Genomic DNA, 22,118 nt, shown 5'->3' with positions numbered 1-22,118 from the left:
AGAGTGGAACCAAAAACATGGAAATCTCTGTGGGTTTTGGTCTAAAAGCTGATAGCTTACGCCATGCATGGGATGTTATTTTTGCTTCTATGATTGTTCAGATAACTCCTATCCCTTGAAATGGCATTTCTCCACTTTACATTTAAGTGCTAGTCTCCAGAAGGCTGTTGTCATAAATCTGCATACCGGTAGTTTATTGTATTTTAATTGTTTTGCTGGACTGTGGACTTTGAGGCCAAAGGTAGTTACATATATATTTTTGAATTTTAGCATTTGTTTTTCTGTTTGCTCCATTGTCTTTAAGATGTGACACTCTAAAATAACTGTATACTCTTCAGGCTGTTCCATTTATACACAGAAATAAGTTTCATTTCGTCTCTAAAAGTTTATGGAATTCTAGGACAAAAGTGTTTTAAATTTGAGTTTGTGATTTTTCTTTTTGCCTAAGGAATGTCTTGGTTAACTTCATTTTAGAAAAACCATATCAGGAGAAATAAATTATGTATTTGTTACTGCTAATGCTTTGCAATTTTAATGATGTAAGTCATGTTTGTGAGTCTCATTTGGTAATTCATACCTCTTTTCGAATCCATTTAGCTAGAATCAGCACGCTTATGCAAATATTACTTAGGTAAACATAAAGACCTTTTTTATAGAAAATAATATTTAAGGATTAACAGATGGATATAGAAACATTGACTATATAGGAGGTTATTTTATTTAGGATTTATGATGTTAGCACTGTTGGTGCTTACCTATCTTTCTGTGCTGCACCTCGCTCCTGCGGGGCTCCTGAGCATCTTCCTCAGGTTGAGACACGGGCTTCACCACAGATCTTAACCCTAGCCTTACATTTGACTCGGGCTGTCTGCAGCCTCCTTGCTCAGGCAGCCCTTACCCTCACCATGTTAGTGTTCTGGCTGCCGGCCCGGTCACGGCCTGCCACAGTTAGGCATGCAGAAGGATCAGAGCACCATGTATGGAGCACCATGTATGGAGCACCATGTATGGAGCACCTGAGGACTTTGATTCACGTAGATCAGGACGCCATTGTTTCTTCTGTGTTGATGTTTAGAAGTTGATTTTTTATTTAGATTTAAATGGAAATTATACTAAGTGAAGTAGACCTCTTAAAGTACTGAACATTTTAATTTACTCATGTTTCCCTCTTCCACTTAGGTATAAGCCATTACGACGCAGGGTGATTTGGCTCATTGGTCAGTGGATTTCTGTGAAATTCAAGTCTGACTTGAGACCCATGCTGTATGAAGCAATCTGTAACTTGCTTCAAGATCAGGATTTAGTGGTATGTCAGCCTGCTGCATTAGCATGTGTAGACCTCAGAACCGCCTCTAAAATGCTCACAATTCTTCCTTTTATGAAAAGGGCTCTAGGGAATGTGCTAGTTACAATTACAGGTGTGGGAAGCGTAACACTCAGCCAGGGGATGTGTTCTCAGCCAGGAAAGAAAGGCTTACATGCTGTTTTAAAGACTTGAAGGCAGCATTTGTCATCTTACTTGGTTTGGGGACTAAAAGTATGCTAACTGGTGCCCGCTGGGAGATGATGGTCTTATGTATACCTACGTGACATGCTGTGTACAATAAAATATGAGTCCCAGACTCTGAAGTTTGTGTGAAGCTCAGATCATTTGGGAGTTTGGAAACTGCCCTACCTGAGGTTAGAGTAGGTGTGCAGCTTGGACAGAGCCTCCTCCTCCCTCTGCCTTCACCCTTTGTCAGGAGCCATCCTAGGAGAAGCTAAGAACTAGCCAGTGAACTTCCTGAGACGAGCCCAGCTCCAGTAGGCAAGGCTCAGGAGAGATCCATTTTAGGAAAGATTCCTGCTGTTGATATGCTTTTCCTGTTATTATTAAACATATATAACAATCACTAGGTATTAGCTCACCCTTTTCAGCAGATCTCTGCAGACCTGTGAAGATATACTGTGTTCTAGTGATGCTATATAGACAAATAGATAATAATCTATAGAATTCCTGATTTGATTCACATAATTTTAGGAAGAAAGGTTCAGAGATAGACTTAGATGCTAGAAAGATGTTATAGAGTTAGAGTCAAGAATAGCATGTACCCACTCCTCAGAATAGTAAGTAAAGGCTGTATACTAAGAATTAGAATGACCTTCATAATTACACTATTTTAATGAAGAGAAATGGACTTGGGACAAATTTGTGTTAAAGGAAAAACATTGAGGTCCAAGGATAAAGTCACAGATGTGCACTATGATAAGTCAAGGCCATCATAAAACTGTTACTTTGAACTTTTAATGAGTATATTATAATGAAACACTGCTTTAAACTTACTATCAACATCCTCTGTAACTCCCATTTTATGTAACAGTTTATGTCTGAGGTAATTTTCTAAATAACTTTTTGTCTAAAAAGGTATAAAAAGACCAGAAAAAAGAAATAAAGTTGTTGGTTGAATGGTTTGGCTTGGGGAGCTTTACCCCATCCATCCATCCGTCTGTCCGTCCATCCACCCACCCATCCACCCACCCATCCACCCACCCATTCATCCACCCACCCATCCACCCACCCACCCACCCACCCACCCACCTGCCCGTCCGTCCGTCCATCCATCCATCCATCCATCCATCCATCCATCCATCCATCCGTCCATCCAAATGTGTCTGTCTGTCTGTCTATATGTTTATGTGTAGGGTATGTGTGTAAGTATGCTTGAACACTGTGGAATTGATTGTGATAGATGGTCGGGCTGGCCAGAGTGTGGGTGTATGAATGATTGAATATATATGCGTCTATGCGTATTTGCCTGTACAAAGCATCTTAATTTTTTTCTTTCCCTTTAGTCTAGTTCACAAAGAGTTAACCAGATAAACTAGAGAGGCTTCTGACTGATTCCAGAGAAAGGAACCCTAGCAGTAAATCCTTTAACTTCATTCCCTGCTGCTAAATATCTGTTGTTTGCCAGATATTAGCGCTTATCAAAACACAAGTGACAGAGTTAAGAAAGAGTTAAGTTTTTTTGTGCTTAATGAAGCACAGAACAGTAAGAAAGAGTTAAGTAAAAATAAAGGGGTGGGGGGAGGGCTGATGAGATGGCTCAGCGGGTAAGAGCACTGACTGCTCTTCCAAAGGTCCTGAGTTCAAATCCCAGCAACCACATGGTGGCTCACAACCACCTGTAATGAGATCTGACTCCCTCTTCTGGTGTGTCTGAAAACAGCTACAGTGTACTTATGTATAATAATCAATATAAGCTTTAAAAAACAAAAGAAAGAGTTAAGTTTCCCTAGTGCTATTTAAGCATAAAGAGTTAAACAGAGCACACAGAGTTATAATGTTTAATAAAGCAGAGAGTTAAAGAGAAAAGAAGCCAGCATTTTTAAACCATAGAATAAGCAGGGAACTTTTAGAATCTTTGAGATGTTACCAGCAAGCATTCAGTTAGAGAGCTAGAAGGCCAGAGACCATCAGTCTTTAAATCTAGTCTAGAGACTGTCAGTCTTTAAGGCCATGTTCGACGCTGTGTCCCACTTCAAGCCCATTCCAGGCTGTGCAGGCGCCCCGCCACCCTTCATTTCCAGCTCACCAACTTCTTTGTTTTCATGTGTCTTTATTTTCTTGTTTCGCTGGTGTCTCCTGCATGCTACTTTCTTTTGGTCCCAGGCTTTCCACTTACCTAGTGGCAATTAGTTTTCTTCCTGGAAATATTTATTGCTGCAAAGGGTTTTTAAGCAGTTATGGAAAACTTAGACAGATCAGGGATAACGATACTTGTTCTTTTGTAACTTGTTACAAACTAAGGGTAACATCCTTTCACATGACATATGCCTTATGACTTAATCTTAACAAAAACAGGAAAGAAAATGGTTTGGAATAATTTTTCTGTCATTAAGTATTAATGATGCTCAGTAGTTCTAAGAATGATTAAAAACTTATACTGTACTTTGATTGTTTTTTTTAGGTCCGAATTGAAACAGCAACAACTCTGAAGTTAAATATCCTTCAATTTTTTTTCTATTTGCAAGTTTTTTTTTCATTTTTTAAAAATTTTAATTTGTTGTTTTATTTATTTTATGTTATGGGTGTTTTGCCTACAAGTGTGTGCCACATATGCGCCTGATTATTTGAGTGGGCAAGAAAAGAGAGAGTGTCAGATCCCTGGAAATGGAGTCGGTTATGCATGGTCACTGTGAGCCGCCCATAGGGGTCGGGAAGCAAAGCCAAACCTGGAAGAACAGCACTGCTCTTGTAACCCTCCCTCTAGCCCTACTGTAGCTAGTTAAAACTAAGATAAAACCTAAAAACACTTTTTAAAAGACTTAATCACAAAGAAGTTAAACTTCTTTCATATTGTTTTGAATCAGAGTGTCGCATAGCCCTGCCTGGCCTGGAACTCTACACACTTGAGACTGGCCTTCAACTTCTGGTCCTGCCTCTGCCTCTGCCTCTGCCCCCTGGTGTTTGGATCAGAGCTCTGCACTGCTTCACTGGGCCTTAAGTTCAATATTTAAAACTGGTTATTTTGTGAAATTAATTTTTAGGATAGTTAAAATATATTTTTACAGAACATATGTATTTATTTCAATAATTTAATGTATTTTTATCTTTATAAATTTCATGTGTTTTCAATATTCCTTAACTGCTTTTTACCTGTTGATGATTTTGAATTTAGGACAGATCAGTTTTTACCGGTAAGAATACTGGTTTCCAGGTTTTGTAACATTATGTCTTTAGAGTACATATAGTGGTTTGTAGCTGTAATTTATATCTGTTTTTAACTTTAGAACTGTACATTATTTACTGTGTGTGTGTGTGTGTGTGTGTGTGTGTGTGTGTGAGAGAGAGCATGCTTCTGGCATGTTTGTGGAGGTCAGAGGAGAACTTGAGGTTTTGGGTTTCTTGTATTAGAATAACAGGTGTCCATCACAGAATTTTGTACTTACCTGCAGCATCTGATAAAGACTGCATCGGTTCAGTGGCCTGTTGAGAACAACAGTTAATGTTCTTATTGCTTTAGTTCATAGCCTTTTCGTATTATCTGCAACAGGATTTTAGGAAAGTGTAGTTACAGGGCACAATTGGTAGCCAAGTTGACAAAAGCACAATTTGGACTAGTCTTTTAAACATTTCAGCTTGTGGGCAATTAAGATCTAATGTGTATACATTAGCAGTAATAAAGAAAAAATGGTGGCATTGTATGTTGGCAGCTTGTTTTAAGTATAGCTTAGGTTTTATATTGTTGTCTCATTGCTTTGGCCTGATTTATGTTTTTATCCATAGAAGTCTACATCTTGTAACCTCTGTTCGTTGTTCTTCTTGCAGTATCTGGAAACCATGTTCACACTGCTTTTCCAGTTGCTGCAGCAGGTTACAGAGTGTGATACAAAGATGCACGTGCTGCACGTCCTCTCCTGTGTGATCGAAAGAGTCAACGTGCAGGTGAGGTTGTGGGACAGAAACTCGGTGTCAGATGTGCATTTAATGTCTTTGCTTTATATGGAGGAAAGATAAAGTAGTCTTAAAAGGTTTTTAACATATGTGTTAGCATTTCATTTATGTGTTTTTCAGAATTGACATTTATATTTGAATTTATTAAAAGTGACTAAGAGAAGCCAGCTGTGTTGGTGCATGCTTGTATAACCTAGCAACTGGGAAGCTGAGGCAGGAGGATGATTGAAAGTTCAAGTGATAGTAAGACCTCGCCTCCAAATACCAAAGGAAAAGACTTAAGAATATTTAAATATTAAAATTATATCTATGGTGTGGAGGTATTTAGAAAGTGAAATTTTCCAAGTTTTAAAGATCAGTCTTAAAGTTCAGAGTGTTTAGTGTCTAAGGAAGAGCCATCTTTGCAAATTTAAGTTTTTTAGGAATTTGTTTTACTCTGTATCTTTTTACATATGTTCATAGACTCCTTTAAAGATTGATTTTGTACGTATTGCATATGAGTGCCAGGTACGTGAGAAGACAGCTGGGGAGTCTGTTTTCTCCTTGCGCCTGGCATAGAGAGAGGCAGGGTTTCTGTGTATGCCTCTGAGCTGCCCTTTTGAGCTTCGCGTTGATTCTCACCTTAGCCCTCAGTTTGCTAAGGAGGTGCTGTGATTGCAGGTGCTCACAATGGCACCCAGCTTCTCATTTGGATTCTTGGGATCAGTCTCAGTCAGGCTTGCTCGACAAGTGCTTTTATCAACTCAGTTATAGTTTTGCGCCCCCCACCCCACTTTTTGTTTGTTTGTTTGTTTTTTCGAGACAGGTTTTCTCTGTGTAGCCCTGGCTGTCCTGGAACTCATTCTGTAGACCAGGCCGGCCTCGAACTCAGAAATCCGCCTGCCTCTGCCTCCCGAGTGCTGGGATTAAAGGCGTGCACCACCCCGCCCAGCCTTTTTTTTTTTTTTTTTTTTTTTTAATATTTATTTATTTTATATATGTGAGCACACTGTCACTGTCTTCAGACACACCAGAAGAGGGCATCAGATCCCATTACAGATGGTTGTGAGCCACCATGTGGTTGCTGGGAATTGAACTTAGGACCTCTGGAAGAGCAGGCAGTGCTCTCTAATCACTGAGCCATCTCTCCAGCCACCCTGTCCTTATTTTTACTTAAAACCAAACCAAACATTACATACAAATCTCACACACAGACACACAGACACACGCACGCACACACACACGCACACACACGCACGCGTGCGAACAAAGTATTTTTGCTGGCATCATATACATGATTAAGTATAAAAGTGATTTGTAAAGTTCGTAAAAGTTAAATTATTTAGCTTTCCTGTACCCCCCCCCCCCGCCCCATTCCATAAAAATGAGCCATCCATGAAACAATAGTATAATTATTCTCTGGCTTTTTATGTCCAGACTCACCACTTTATACATTTTTTAAAAGCAGAGAAGTATTTCTCGGAACGACAGTGTTTTAGAGTTCACGCACTGATTTACTCTTAGATCTACTTTTTCATGAGTTCAGACACCTTGGAGTTGCTTCTTAATTCCAGGGCTATTGATGAGAATAGCAACTCATATTGAGCAGTGGCCACGTACCTCTCTTGTGCCAAGTGGGCTGCATGTATTTCTCATTTCATGCTTACAGATATCTTTGGTGAGATGTGAAGTAAGCAACTGGTCAAAGGTTAATACTTCGTTGTATTATTTGAGGCAGAGACTAATGTAGCCCAGGTTGGCCTCAAACTTGCAGTGTTATTCACTACATATGTTTGAATACCTGATCTTTCTGCCTCTTCCTCCTAATTGTCGGGATGACAGGTGTATGCCACTGTACCTAGATAAATATTCATAATATTGGTTGATAATGCAAGTGTTCAAATTAATCATTGTGTAATTGCTATGGCAGGCACTGCTTTCTCAATGTAATATTTCTTAGCACTTTGGGTTCTTGTTACAAGAATTATATTATTTCATTTGATGGTGGTTTTTGAATATTTAGTTTGCTTATGTAAGTGATTAACTGGAGTTGCTCTTTAAAACTAGGAAGTCTCTGACCTTGCTATTCATGTTGAGTAAGGTCTTTAAACTGGTGTCATGTATAAAGTGGGAATTAAAATTTTGAACTCAGCAAATGTACAGGATTTCATGATATGAAATTACTACAAATCTCTAATATAGAGCATTATATATTTTTTAATTTATTAGGTATTCTCTTCATTTATATTTCCAATGCTAAAAGTCCCAAAAGTCCCCCATATCCTCCCCCCTGAATATTATACATTTTTAGTAATTTATTTGTTAAAAAGATGGTTATAAGTGCAACATTTTTCCATTCATATAAATCTAGCTAGTGAAAATTTCTTAAAGATTTTTTTTCTTGTACAAATTTATTTTACATGTGTCTCCTCAAAATGCCATTCCTTTTTTACTCCACACAGAACTCCAGGTATCTGCTATACATTTAAAAAAATAATACCAAGATAAGAAATGGTTAAAAATACCAGTTCTTTCATTCTTTTTTAACTTTTGTAACCTTTACATAAGTGTATTACTATGTTCTTGTCTATTTACCCTTCAAACTAACTTTCACTTGCAAAATTTGATTTTGTCTGATTATAATATTTTAGTGAAGTCATTACCTTTGTCATGTACCATAGGGTACAGTTACTTGAATATTAATCCTTATTTTTGAAAAACTTAATTTTTTCACATTTTATGTATTTGTTTCTATTGGTATGGATGTTTTTCATGTCTGTCTGTTCACCATGTACTGATGCCTGAGGAGAGCAGAAGAGCAGGTTGGATCCCCTGAGACGTATATGTGTGTGCGAGGGCATGGGCGTGCGCACACGCCCCCGTGTAACTGTGTAACGCCTGGGAATGAAACTTGGGTCCCCTGCGAGAGCAACCAGTGTCCTAAACAGCTGAGCCATCCCTAGACTCATAACAAACATTTTAGAAAAGCGCAATTCAGTGATTTCATTCTTGAGGCTCTACAAGTCTCTAGTTGGAATAAACATGCTATCAAGTTTTATGACAAGCAGTCTTTGAGCTTTCACATTTCTTAAGAAAAAGAAGAAAATTGAAGGTCTTCAATGGAATATGTGCAAAATTTTATCTAAAAGATGAAATATCATTTAGGATTCAATATAGTTTTTAAACTTCCTAAAGAAAGGACCCTTGTTAAAAAGCATTTGTTACACTTTTGCATTTAGATGTATACATTTGGGGGGGGGGTCTTTAAGGTTGTATTATTTATTCACCTAAAAAACAACACATACACTCCACTGCAGCAGCAACATATGCCTGTGACATATTCAGTGAATGTGGGCCTTCCTCTGTAATTTATGAACTGTCTCTACAGAAGGGAAACGATGACACATAACTTCTTAGTTTAGTAGAATATTTGAATTCAGTTTTTTTATTGGGTATTTTATTTACTTACATATCAAGTATTATCCCCTTTGCTGGTTTCCCCTGAGACCCCCTAACCCATCTTCCCTCCCCCTGCTTCTATGAGGATGCTCCCCCACTCACTCCCTCATTCTCATCTCCCCGCCCTGGCATTCCCCTACACTGGGGCATGGAGCCTTCACAGGACCAAGTGCCTCTCCTTCAGTCCTTAGAAGGGGGAACAAAATACTCAAGGGAGGAAATACAGAGACAAAGTGTGGAGCAGAGACCGAAGGAAAGGCCATCCAGAGACTGCCCCATCTGGGGATCCATCCCATATGCAGCCACCAAACCCAGACACTATTGTGGATGCCAACAAGTGCTTGCTGACAGGAGCCTGATATAGCTGTCTCCTGAGAGGCTGTGCCAGTGCCTGACAGAGGCAGATGCTTACAGCCATCCATTGTACTGAGCACAGGGTCCCCAGTGTAGGAGCTAGGGGAAGGATTGAAGGAGCTAAAGGGGTTTGCAACCCATAGGAAGAACAATAGTATCAGCCAACCAGACTCCCCAGAGCTCACAGGGACTAAACAACTGTTGCATGTTTTCTGCCCATGGTTTAACATGAGGTGGATCCTTAAGTGCGTACTAAAGTGCATACTATTGACTATTCATGCCTTGTATACCAAGATGAATAATCTTGAACTCAGACCACACCAGTTGGTTACTTCATAAATGCCCATTTTCCTGGGCCTCTGGCAGTCACCATTCAACTCTGTCACTAATGTGACTATTTAAAATATTTTTTGGAAGTGGAATCATTCATTGTTTGTCTTTCTATGTCTGATTTCATTCAGCAAACCTTTAAGGTTCATCTGGATTGCCGAATATTACAGATTTCTTCTTTTACTTTTAAATGCTGAGTAATATGCTCGATAATTCTTGTGTATCGTGCAGGAAACTGAAGTGTGTGGATGCGTTAGTTGTATAGCATGGCTTCACATTCTCCCCTGTACTACTTTAAGTGCTATGAGATGATATAATCAGTTGCCACACTGCACTGTTAGGGATTTAATAGCTAGAGTGCATCCCCACACACTCTGCAGAGTTTCTGCCCAAGGTTGGTTGGACCCAAGGATTCATATACTATATATACATATAAAATGTATCTTTAATTTAGTAAATTAATATTAAGTAATTTATTGCCTAATATTTCACAGTGCTTGCCAGGTTTCTCACGGTATATTGCCTTTCTTACTAAACGATCCTGTTGTCTCCCTTTTTATCTGTCTTGTAGATCCGACCATATGTGGGGTGTTTGGTACAGTATTTGCCTCTTCTCTGGAAGCAGAGCGAAGAACACAACATGCTGCGATGCGCTATTCTGACAACACTTATCCACCTTGTTCAGGTGTGTGAGTTCTCCAGTTTCTTAGGTTGTTTGTTTGTTTTTATTTTTTACCTCATTGTTTTCATGTGATTTAATATTCATGAAAGTCTTCATGCTACTTTCAGGCTTTTCAAATGTATAATCTGTACACTTTCAAAAACACCTGTCATCTATTTAGTGCATTTCCAAGGGTATTTGAAAATATTCTCTACTTCAAAAGGCATTTAGTGTTTTCCAGTGGTGTTAGCCCCATGACCTGTGTGCCCACATGGATTCTGTCTGGTATCTAGAGTGTTTCAGCATGAACTTGCTTTGCAGTTTTCCTGGCTTTAAAAACTTTTCATAACCCAAGAAGCCATGAGATCAGGTAAACTGCTTTGAGGAAGGGGACGATTTGGCCTTGAGATGTTTGTAATTTCTATAGTGTGGTGATGTAGGTAGGTAGAGGGGAACCTGAAACTTCATGGAGCGAGATGGAGACTATGGCTCTTATTTGAACTTTTTCTTTTTTAAAGATTTATTTATTATACAGCAACCTGCCTGCATATATCCCGCAGGCCAGAAGAGGGCATCAGATCCCATTACAGATGGTTGTGAGCTACCTTGTGGTTGCTGGGAATTGAACTCAGGACCTCTGGAAGAGCACACTGTTCTCTGACCCATCTCTCAAGCCTTATTTGAACTACTAAATGTAAATTCTAGACATTTCCACTGAGATATTCTTCTGCCTTAAGAATTACAGCAATTCACAATCTTAAGTCCCTAATAATAGTTTTCAAATACCTCAAGGTAGCTAAATGTTTGCACTCAACTTATTCTTTCCATAAATGCTTATAGGTGAGTCTTATCATTATAAATTCTCATGAGAGTTTTAAATAGAAGATTAATGATACAAACTCTAATGCAATTTTGCACCTTTAAATTTTTTGGTAAGATTCACATGACAGAAAGATTACCATCTAAACCAATTTAGGTATGCAATTCAGTGATAATAAATGCACTCATAATATACAGCCACTGTAATCCACCTCCATACATTTTTTTATTGGATAAAATTAGACCACACCATTAAACAAAAAATATTCTTCCCAAAACTATCTACTTAAACATTTAAAAAGATGTATTTTTACAATTATTGTGTGTCTGTGAGAATGTGTATTTGTGTGTCTCTGTGTGTGTGAGTGTGTCTCTGTGTATGTGAGTGTGTGTGCGCGTGTGTGTGTTTTACTCACAGAAGCCATCAGAGGATGTTGGATCTCTTGCAGCTACAGTGACAGGCAGTGGAGGACCATCTTGTGTGAGTGCTGAGAACCTAACTGAGCTCTAAGAAGGCAGTACTCTTAACTGCTGAGCAAGCTCTTTGGTCCTTGCTAAAGCACTTTTGTCCAATAAGTATCTGCCTGGTTACCCTTTAGTACCTAGGATTTCCTGTAAAGGTTTTTTAGTAGACAGCAGCAATGACCTCAGGACAGGGTAGTGATGAGTCTGTTACTATTGTAGGTAACGGAAGAGGGACCTTACATCCTCCCTTAGCTCAGCTGGGGACTTTTGTGAGGGAGATAGGAATAAAATTCCCTAGCTTTTGTGTTTCTTATAGCATGCCAGTCACAGCAACTTTCACAATCCAGAATAATCAGTAGAATGTTCATTTGTTTTTCTTCTTTATGACAACTTATGGGTATTGGCCAATAATGCAAAGTTCCAACCAAATAATTGCCTTCTTTTTGCAAATAAGTATATAACATTTAGTACAGAAATTGAGATTGTAGCTTAAAATATACTTTGGAGTCATTTGAGAATATTAAGGTTTATTGTTAAATTACCTCTCAGATAATATTACCAGCTATTAACACGTAAGTAAGATGGACATTAGGGTAAGCTGTATATTTTTGCATTTGTATTTTATAGACCTGGAAATCTAGTATCTAGTAGTCTTTGCTCACCCGTGGAGGTTAATACCTATAAAAATAAGCATTCTAGTCTCCAGCAGTTGGCTTCAGTAGAAGTGTTAAACATTTATTCACAAGGTGGCTGTTTAGTAGTTGATACTGGGAAGAGGTAAATGGGACAAGTGTTTTGTGCAGAAGACAGTCTGGGGAAGTACATAAGAGTGGTAATAAGATAGATCATCATAGTATGGGGCATATGGCAGGTTATCTGAAAGTAATGTTGGACACCAGTGAAGATATCTGTCCTGACAGAATTGATATTTAATTTGTGTTGTTAAACACCGTTGGATAACAGTTCTTGGTGACGTGGTATCTTGGATGAGTGGTGAAGATATTGGAGACAAGTGTACCTGCGTGTATAAAGCTCCAGTTTGCGTTAAATGTGCCATTGTGGCAGAGTACCTGACATGGACATCTTACAGCTTGACAGTGGAAGGATTTTGTTTGGTTACACTTGCAGAGATCCAGGGCATGTTCCTGCATCTCCTGATTTGGCTCTAGGGAGACAGAACATATGGGAGCAGGGGTGTGACAACTTACACACAGTGGACAAGAAGCAGAGAGCCTGAGAGGGGCCAAGGACAAGACACAGTTCCTAAGGACATGCCTGAGTTTGGCCTGGACTCATAAGCTTTTCACAGTCCTCCAATGTAGTGGCAGCAGCTAGAAAGCAAGCCTTCAATGGCTTGTATTGATGGCACGTTATTTAAGCAGTAACAAGTCTAAGTGCCACAGTGCGGTGATTTTTGTCTTTAAACATTAATTTTAGATACAGGTGGGGTAAAGTCAGTTAACATTTATTTTTAATGAAGACTTGGTAGTACTCTCTTCTGCTCTCTTTTCTATTTGGTAGAAGAGTCTACTTTCAGCTTTTCAAGCAGTAACTTCTAGATTTCTTCTTCATCCTCCTAGCTCTAAGTAACATGCAAATATTGTTTATTTTTGCATGCATCTCTGTGTGTGTGTATGCTTGTATGTGTGCACGTGCGAGCATGTGTGCGAGCATGCACAACATTCATGTAGAACCAAGAGGGTAATTTCTGAGACTCAGTTCTCTTGTACCATGTGGATCCCAGGGATTTCTTGGTCTTCAGGCTGATGGCAAACAGCTGTATTCAGTGAACCATCTTGTTGATCCCGTTTTCTACTTAATTTGAGCTTTGGTTTCTAGTGTTGCTAAGTCAGTTACTACTTAATTTCTCACTTTCCAAATTTGATTACTTTTATCTCTTATAGTATTCTTTTTGTGTTTATGATCATGGGTCTTAAAAAAAATTCTATACTGTTTCACTGGTTTTAAGGAGACAAATAGTAAACATATTTGTCCAATCTGATTTGGTCAACTTTAAAAAGATGTCATCATAGTGTTTCTAATATTGCATAGATAAGTGTAGTTGGACAATGAACTTCAGAACTCATGTATGTGAGGTGGATCAAGAAGGCTAAAGAGCGTAATGTTCAAAGGATATGAATGATAATAAAAAACCCCAACCCCCCAGAGCAGGACTGGGAACACTAGTTTGGAATGGGAGTGATATCAGGTCATGGTTAGGGGCATCTATTAACAATGAAAATGGTGATCAAGGCAGGAATTAAATAAATACCAGGAAGAGAAACAATTGGGAAAACTTTTTAGTGTGGCTTGTGCAGGTGCAGCGTGAGGGCAGGGATTCCTCCCAGTGAGGGCTGGGATGTATATTGTTCCCAGTTAGACAGTTGCTCATGTCACGTGGGAAAGGAAATGTATGAAAAGGTTGGTTGACACCACTGGTTAGGGTGCCTTTTAGACCACGATACCCTGAGTTATTTGACAGGAAAGAAAGCATACAAAGTAAATCTCTGTTGCTTTTCCCTTAGTTTCCTTTTCCTCATGTTTAACTGTCGTGTTCTGACAGTTGTGTGAGTTTTCTCTTGGAGATAGTTATGTGCATATACTGTATATACAGAATCATAGGTATCTTTAAAAATTCTTTGCTATGGAATTGTTATATATATTTCTGTTCCTTTAAATCCAATATGTAATTACTTTTGAAATTTTTGCATTTCTAACAACATGGTTATTCATGACTGCTTAGTATTGTTAAATATGGAAATACTATGATAGCAATGAACAATTTAGGCTGGGCTGATTTCATACATGTTATTTAGCTGAATGAGTTTATATAGTTTAAAATATCAGCGTTACTACTTTTCTGTAGTCGTAGCATGAGGGGAGACAAATATTTCCTCTGTTTTTGAGCATTCCTAATCTAAAATTCAAAATGCTGCAGAGCAGTAAACTTTTTGGCACTGAGTTGTTACCACAAGTAGAGACTTCCCAATTGGCTTGCTAAGCAATATAGATACACTAATGTATTGAATTACCTTTGGGAGATATGTATAAGGTATATATGAATTATAAATTAATTTTATATTGCCATCTGGGTTCCATTCCCAAGATATTTTATTTATTTGTAACCATTCTAGAAAATGAAATTTAAAATTTTAATTTCTTCTTTTCTAACCATTTCAAATAAGGAAGACTCAACCTGAATGTGAAAAGGCACAGATACATCTAGCCTTGGCATTGCCATCTAGACAGGATGATAGTATTTTGATTTTTACATTTAGTAATAAATAGATGTTTCTTTGCTAGTATAATGAGGGCTATGTTAAGAGAATATTTATTTTATATAAAATAAATTGTTTTCTGAGGCAGGTAATTGATTGGTGGTAAGGAGGGATCTTAGAGTGTCTTGTCATAAATCGTATTTATACTTCCTGTAGGGATTAGGAGCAGACAGCAAGAACCTGTACCCTTTCCTGCTCCCAGTTATCCAGCTGAGTACAGATGTGTCTCAGCCTCCACATGTCTATCTTCTGGAAGATGGCCTGGAGTTATGGTAAGAGGAGAACTTGATACTGTGGATTCCCCTGCTGCTGCTTTCTCTGCTTTTTTTCAGTAGAGCAGAGGTCACGTGTGGCTTTGAATACTCAGATAAGCATGTGGAGTTGTTATCCTCTGGTTGTTTCCGCTTCTAGCTGCTGTTCCCTGTAGGCTCCTGATAGACAGCTTGTGAGAAATGGGTGTGTTAAGAGCACTGTCCCCTCTTCCAGAGGAGGTCCAGGTTCTCCACACCACCATGATAGTTCATAACATCTGTCACTCTAGTCCCAGGGGATCTGACACTCTTTTCTGTCCTTCACAGGCACTGTATGGACATGGTGCACAGACATAAATACAAACAAAATACTTAAAACACATAAACCTTTTAAAAACAGAGAAATAGAGAGAAATTATAGCAGGGGCCATGCTGCATTTCATATTTGAAATTTGGCAAGTAACCTAGACATCTAGGTAATTTACTCAAACAAAAATTTGATCTTAATTTTCTGAGTATTTGAAATAAGATATTTTGGGGAGTGGGGTATTGAGTTATATTTCAACTTCCTACTGCTTTTCTAGTGGGTAGTGAGATGTCAGAGCTTAGCTTCACGCATAGTTGCCATTCACAATCTTCATACAGTATTTTCTGAACAAGCAGTACCCACTACTAAAAGCTTAAAAATGATCTCAAAAAAGAATCGTGCTCCACATTAACTTAATGTGACACCGAATTTTTGCTTGCTCATTGTTCTTAAGGAGCTGTGCTGTCAAGTTCTTTCACTTCTCATCCCATCTCACTGTTGGAAGCCATTTTTTGTTTAATCACAGAATCAACCATTGAAAAATGAACATTTGTTCCTGGCCCTTCTGTCCTACTTCTCTCTCTTTTCTTTCCTAATTTTTGCTTAGAAATTAAGAGTTTTAATTTGAGCTAGGGTGTAGTTCAATGATAGCATGCTTCTCTCATTTTGTACAGCCCACAGATCAATCCTCAACGTTATATAAATCAATGACAATATAAAGAAACAAAAACAAAAATCTAGAATTTTGATTCTCAGAAATTGTTTTTGTTTTGTTTTTGTGGAAACTACCAAGTTGTAAGTAAATGCTCTGTATCAGGATATTAGATAAGTGGCTTTAAATGTCACTGGGTAGGTTTTCACTGCTTGGAATGCACTCTTTATAGCCTTCTGTATTGTTATTTGAGTAGCATCTAGATTCGGGGTTCTCAGTGTTCCTAATGCTGCAATTTCAATACAGGTCCTCATGTTGTAGTGACCCCCAACCATAAAATCACTTTGTTGCTACTTCCTAACTGTAATTTTGCTACTGCTATGAATCGTAATATAAATATCTGATCTGCAGATGGTCTTAGGCAACCCCTGTGAAAGGGTTGTTCAGTCTCCTCAGCAAGGAGTCACATTCCACAGGTCGAGAATCGCTGATCTAGATAGTAGTTCTGAATCAGAAGGTTGTTGAAATCAATAATTCATAGGTTGGATTTGTATAAGGGTAGATTGATCTAGATCAGAAGTGGCAAACTTTTTTGACACAGGGAAGACAGTGATGTCATGTGTTCCAGATGTGTTTGTTGTAGCTGCTCCACTCTGATGTTTTAGTGTCAGAAGAGTCAGCCAGTTGTAATTAAATAGACAAATGTCATGATAGAAAATTGGTTATAATGTTGGCTTTACCCCCATGAGCTCTAGGCTTGTCAGTACACTATAAATTGAAATATTAATCTCTGTTACACAGGCACTTTCTTATAGACGTGTGATTCTCTGACATTCATGTGTGTGGTGCTGATGATTGAGTTGATATTTTAGGTTTTCTACCATGGAGATACAGCCCCAGTGCTCTGGGGCTTTCATTTTAGGTTCAAGGCTCACTGTAGGCAAGTCTACCTAGCTCAGTGTGGCCTCGAACTTGCCTACCTCTTGCCTTGTCTCTCTGAGTCCCTTCTCGTGAGGCCTTCGATGTCAGGCTTGGCTCAAAACTTAATGTGTTTGTTAAGTGCGTATGAGTTTTTGATGTGCCAGTTTTCAAGGGATTTAATAAACAATAATAAAATTGTGTGGTTCTTTTAATGGTAATTTTTTTCTTTGTCTCAGGTTATATATAAATGAAAAAAAAATTGAGATAGTTGTTTTCTGGGGATAAGTCTCTGTAGCCCAGGCTGGCTCAGATCTCAAGTGGAGGGGTTGAATTTTTTGGCAACAGCATGGGCATTTCATTTTGACTGGCAACAGAAATGTGGATTTCTAAATTTTATAGTGTGTTCCATTTGATGTCTTGTATTTTCTCAGTAAAATATGCAGCATGGTCATCAGCTAGCAGTGACAGCCTGAAATAAGATATAAGCAGCTTGGGAAGGAGAGACCTTACAAGTAACCAGTAAGAACAGGCTAATTCCGGACACCCACTGCCAGGTGACCCATTCTTTTCTACACTGAGGACTGAATCTGGGGCCTCCTGCTTGTTAGCCAGCATGCTACCTCTGAGCTGGCCCCAGACTTCTTCTTCTTCTTCTCCTCTTTTTTTTTTTTCTTCTACAGTTAGGAGCTGCCTGCTGGTGCCAGGAGTTGAACCCCGGAAGAGCAGCCAGTACTCAGTACTCAGTAACCACTGAGCCATCTCTCCAGCTCCCTTTAGATGTGGTTTCACGTGTATAGATGAAGTTAACTCTTTCTTGCGAGCATGTCATCCGGACATCATTGTGTCCTCAGCGACATGGCAGTCTTTTGTGGTTGTGGCTAAGTTTGGTTGCTTGGTTAAGGTGGTGACTTCCATATCTTTTTTTTTTTTTTTTGATTTATTTATTATTATATGTAAGTACACTGTAGCTGTCTTCAGACACTCCAGAAGAGGGCGTCAGATCTCATTACGGATGGTTGTGAGCCACCATGTGGTTGCTGGGATTTGAACTCTGGACCTTCGGAAGAGCAGTCAGGTGCTCTTACCCACTGAGCCATCTCACCAGCCCCTTTTTTTTTTTTTTTTTTTTTTTTTTGATTTATTTTTTTATTATATGTAAATACACTGTAGCTGTCTTCAGATACTCCAGAAGAGGGCATCGGATCTCATCAAGGATGGTTGTGGTTGCTCGGATTTGAACTCAGGACCTTTGGAAGAGCAGATGGTGCTCTTAACCGCTGAGCCATCTCTCCAGCCCGGTCCCAGACTTCTTAGGAACTATAAATTACTTTTAAGCAAAAATTGAATCGAAGGCAATAATATATGAAAAGTCTTTTGTTTGGTTTTGCTTTTCAGGAACTATAGAGTGGAACAATGAAAACTGTGGTGACTGTTGTAAGCTGTTGAGCATTGAGCGCAATACTATCTTCATTTAAATGTAGAACAAACCAAAAGCAACTCTGTAGCTTTTTCCCATCTACTCGAGATTATTTTCCTATAAAAATTTTTCAGAAAAAATTTGACTTCCCGAAATACTATTTTCTGAGGTGGAATTTTCACTTTTCGTATATTGTAAAATTCTCCCAGTAGTTTGTCTTCATTCTATTCCTGTTTATCAATGAGTTGGAGCTATGATTTATACTCAATGATACTGCTTGGACTTATATACGTGTGTTATCCATTTAATAGTTAAAAATAATTTTCTTTACAAAGATTTCTCTTCTTTGTAAGATGGTATAGATTCTGGGGCATATCCCCAGTGATCTACAGAATAGTGCTTAGTTTGGGTCCAGACACATGGATAGGCCTTTGTAGATCCAAACTGTGTCAATACCAAGTGCTAGATTTTGTTTACTCCCTTTTTTTCTTTCTTTTGGTTTGTTTTGATTTTTTCTTTTTTCTTTTTTTTTTAAGATTTATTTATTTATTATATGTAAGTACACTAAGCTAGATTTTATTTACTCCCTTTTTTTCTTTCTTTTGGTTTGTTTTGATTTTTTTCTTTTTCTTTCTTTTTTTTTTAAGATTTATTTATTTATTATATGTAAGTACACTAGCTGTCTTCAGACACTCCAGAAGAGGAAGTCAGGTCTCATTACAGATGGTTGTGAGCCACCATGTGGTTGCTGGGAATTGAACTCAGGACTTTCAAAAGAGCAATCAGTGCTCTTAACCGCTGAGCCATCTCTCCAGCCCCTTGATTTTTTTTTCTTTTGCTGTTGTTGGGACACTCATGGTTTTCCCTCTTCAAGTTCTTTTCATATATATTTGGTATTTTAAAACTATGTTTTAAACTATTAAAGCATGATAATGGCTTATAATTTAATTGGCTTCTAAATCCATCTTTAGAAAGCATGCAGCATAAGTTGTTTTACTAGTTCACTAGCCCAGTTTGTCAACGGAGGAACACAGAAGTGATCAGAAAATTTAGAACAGAATAACTTTATCCCTCTTTCATCAGCATAACACTAATGATTTTATGTAAAATTGTAATTTTTATTCTATTTTAGCATACAGTGTTATTTTTACTGTATATATAAAAATATTATTAGATAGACTGAAGAATAATTTAACCTGTAAATATCTTGACTTGAAAGCATAAAGATGCGAATTCAATTCCCAGAACACACACAAAAGAAAGAAGGAAGAAATCACACTTGGGCTTGGTGACACATTTGCTGTCACCCCACCACTAGGATTGCAGAGATAGGTGGATCTAGGGTGGGCTTGCTGGCTAGCAAACTTAGGTAAATGCTGAGCTCTTGGTCAGTGAGAGAACATGCCTATAAAAATAAGAAGAGGTGGCAAGTCCCTGAAAAATGATGCCCAGGTTACCTCGAGGCTCCAGTGTGGGCATGCATGCACACAAACTGAGGAGTCCCAATGGCAGCTTGTGATGCCATTGACCTTCTTGGCAGGCACTTTACATACTTTCCCCTTTGCTTTCTAAACGAAATGTTTTTGTACTCGAGTTGTGTTAAAGGCACGAGTAGATGTCAGAAGTGCATTAATTGTGTTTTCCCCCCTAGGTTAGTGACATTGGAGAACAGCCCATGTGTCACACCAGAGCTGCTTCGTATATTTCAGAACATGTCACCTCTTCTTGGTATGTCTTCAGATCTTACTGAGATGTTTGTTAATGTAACTGCAGCCTAAAAGTATTTTTCCTGACTTTAAAATTACCCCTTCCATTTTATGTCCCATATATTGACAAGTCATAGTGTTTTTATAGAAATTATTATATATATTTTTGAAATATCTTCCATTGATTTAAAAGTAAACATTAAATAACATTGCTTTATGGAAAAAATTTCAATTAAACTAAGATATACACTCATTAGAGTTGAGCTTGAACTTTCCCTAAGGAATTTTCTTTGATAGCTCTTCTAAGTGCTACCATGGTTCACTCAGCTCAGTTTACACAGGGAGTTTGTGCTGTAAGTTGTTTAAGCATTGTACATACTTTTGCTTTGGCTAAGGAACCACTGAACTTTTAGTGTCACATAGTTTGCTGAAGTATTGCTTACAAATTAGCTAAACACACATAATGTATGCGTTGTCTCTGCCTTCCTCACATGGTCTCACCCACGCTTGACCGTTTCTTTCCACTGAGCTGTAATTCAGTGCTACACAGTTCCAGAACATCACATGTGACAGGATCCTGAGGGTTCTGTGCACTTACTATTTCAGTCTCTCAGAGATGTAGCTAGATTCTCTCCCTAGTATCAATATGATTTTCATAATAATAATAATGCCTTAGTTAGGGTTTTACTGCTGCTAAGAACAAACACCTTCACCAAGGCAAGTCTTATAAGGACAACATTAATTGGGGCTGGCTTACAGGTTCCGAGGTTCAGTTCATTACCATCAAGGTGGAAACATGGCAGTATCCAGGCAGGCACAGTGCAGGAGGAGCTGAGAGTTCTACATCTTCATCTGAAGGCTGCTAGTGGAAGACTCACTTCCAGGAAGTGAGTTTATACCAGGGTATTAAAGCCCACACCCACAGTGACACACCTACTCCAACAAGGCCACATCTCCAAATAGTGACACTACTGGGCGAAGCATACACAAACCATCACAAATAGTAAATCAGTACTTTTTCTTAAATGTGAGTAGCCATTCTAAAGCATATGATAGCTCTATTGTTCTGTCTGTCTGTCGGTCTATCTGTCTATCTATCATCTATCTCTCTATCATCTCTTTATCTCTCTATCATCTATCTGTCTATCTATCTATCTATCTATCTATCAATCATCTATCTTATTTATTTCTCTATCATCTATCTCTCTATCATCTGTCTATCATCTATCTTATTTATCTCTCTATCATCTATCTATCTATCTATCTATCTATCTATCTATCTATCTATCTATCATCTCTTTATCTCAATCTATCATCTATCTATCTGTCTGTCTGTCTGTCTATCTATCTATCTATCTATCTATCTATCTATCTAGGTGGTGGGGATGGTTTAACTCACTGGTTAGTGTGACCTCCCACCGACTTACATCCCTAGCTTAAAATCTCTTAAGAATAATGCTTTGATTATAAAGTCATCCTAGTAAGTGAGCTTGCCAAGTCAGTTGCACACTTAAATTTAATTATATACATATTAATTATACACAGTGCAGTTTACTGGCCCTTTGATTATCTTTTTAAAATTTGATTTTTAATTCTTGTGGTGTATGTGTGGTGTATGCTTGTGTCTACTGGTGTGTGCACCTGCCCATGCACCTGTGGAGGCTGGGACAAGTATCTTCTCTGTTTCTCTTGACCTTATTTGTCTGTGTATAAATGAGAACGTGTTGGTGTGAATATTTGTACACATGTGTGTGTGTGGGGGGGAATCCTTGTCCCATACATGCATGCATGGCTAACGAGAGTGTCATATCCCTTGGAGCTGGAGTTACAGGCATTTGCCAGATGCTCTGCTTTATTGCATGGGTGATGGACTTTACTCTGGGTCTCCCGAGTGAATAGCAAGTGCCCTTAGCTGCTGGGTCATCTTGTTATAACACCTTCATGTTTTGTGCAAGACAGGGTGTGTCAGTCAACCTGGAGCTCACTGGTCAGCTAGCCTTTCTTGCTGGGCAGTGAGTCTCTGGGCCCCTTCGTGCTCCACCTCCCCAGCACGCAGTCAGTCATTCCTTGCCATGAGTGCTT

At 38.5% G+C, this 22,118-nt stretch overlaps 1 protein-coding gene across 2 annotated transcripts in view; it reads left to right on the top strand.

Annotated features, from left to right (window-relative positions):
- Ipo11 (importin 11) overlaps window positions 1–22,118 on the top strand; it is a 142,520-nt gene that overhangs the window by 56,040 nt on the left and 64,362 nt on the right. For both annotated transcript variants that reach the window (NM_029665.4, NM_001360897.1), the window contains exons 16-22: window positions 1,180–1,306; window positions 3,951–3,984; window positions 4,640–4,680; window positions 5,312–5,428; window positions 10,131–10,244; window positions 14,939–15,054; window positions 19,982–20,058. In NM_029665.4, coding sequence (NP_083941.2) covers window positions 1,180–1,306; window positions 3,951–3,984; window positions 4,640–4,680; window positions 5,312–5,428; window positions 10,131–10,244; window positions 14,939–15,054; window positions 19,982–20,058 — 626 coding nt within the window. The remainder of the gene's footprint in view (window positions 1–1,179; window positions 1,307–3,950; window positions 3,985–4,639; window positions 4,681–5,311; window positions 5,429–10,130; window positions 10,245–14,938; window positions 15,055–19,981; window positions 20,059–22,118) is intronic.

This window comes from Mus musculus, chromosome 13, assembly GCF_000001635.26.
Source record: "Mus musculus strain C57BL/6J chromosome 13, GRCm38.p6 C57BL/6J".
NCBI lineage: Eukaryota > Metazoa > Chordata > Mammalia > Rodentia > Muridae > Mus > Mus musculus.
This window is presented reverse-complemented; position numbering and strand designations above follow the sequence as displayed.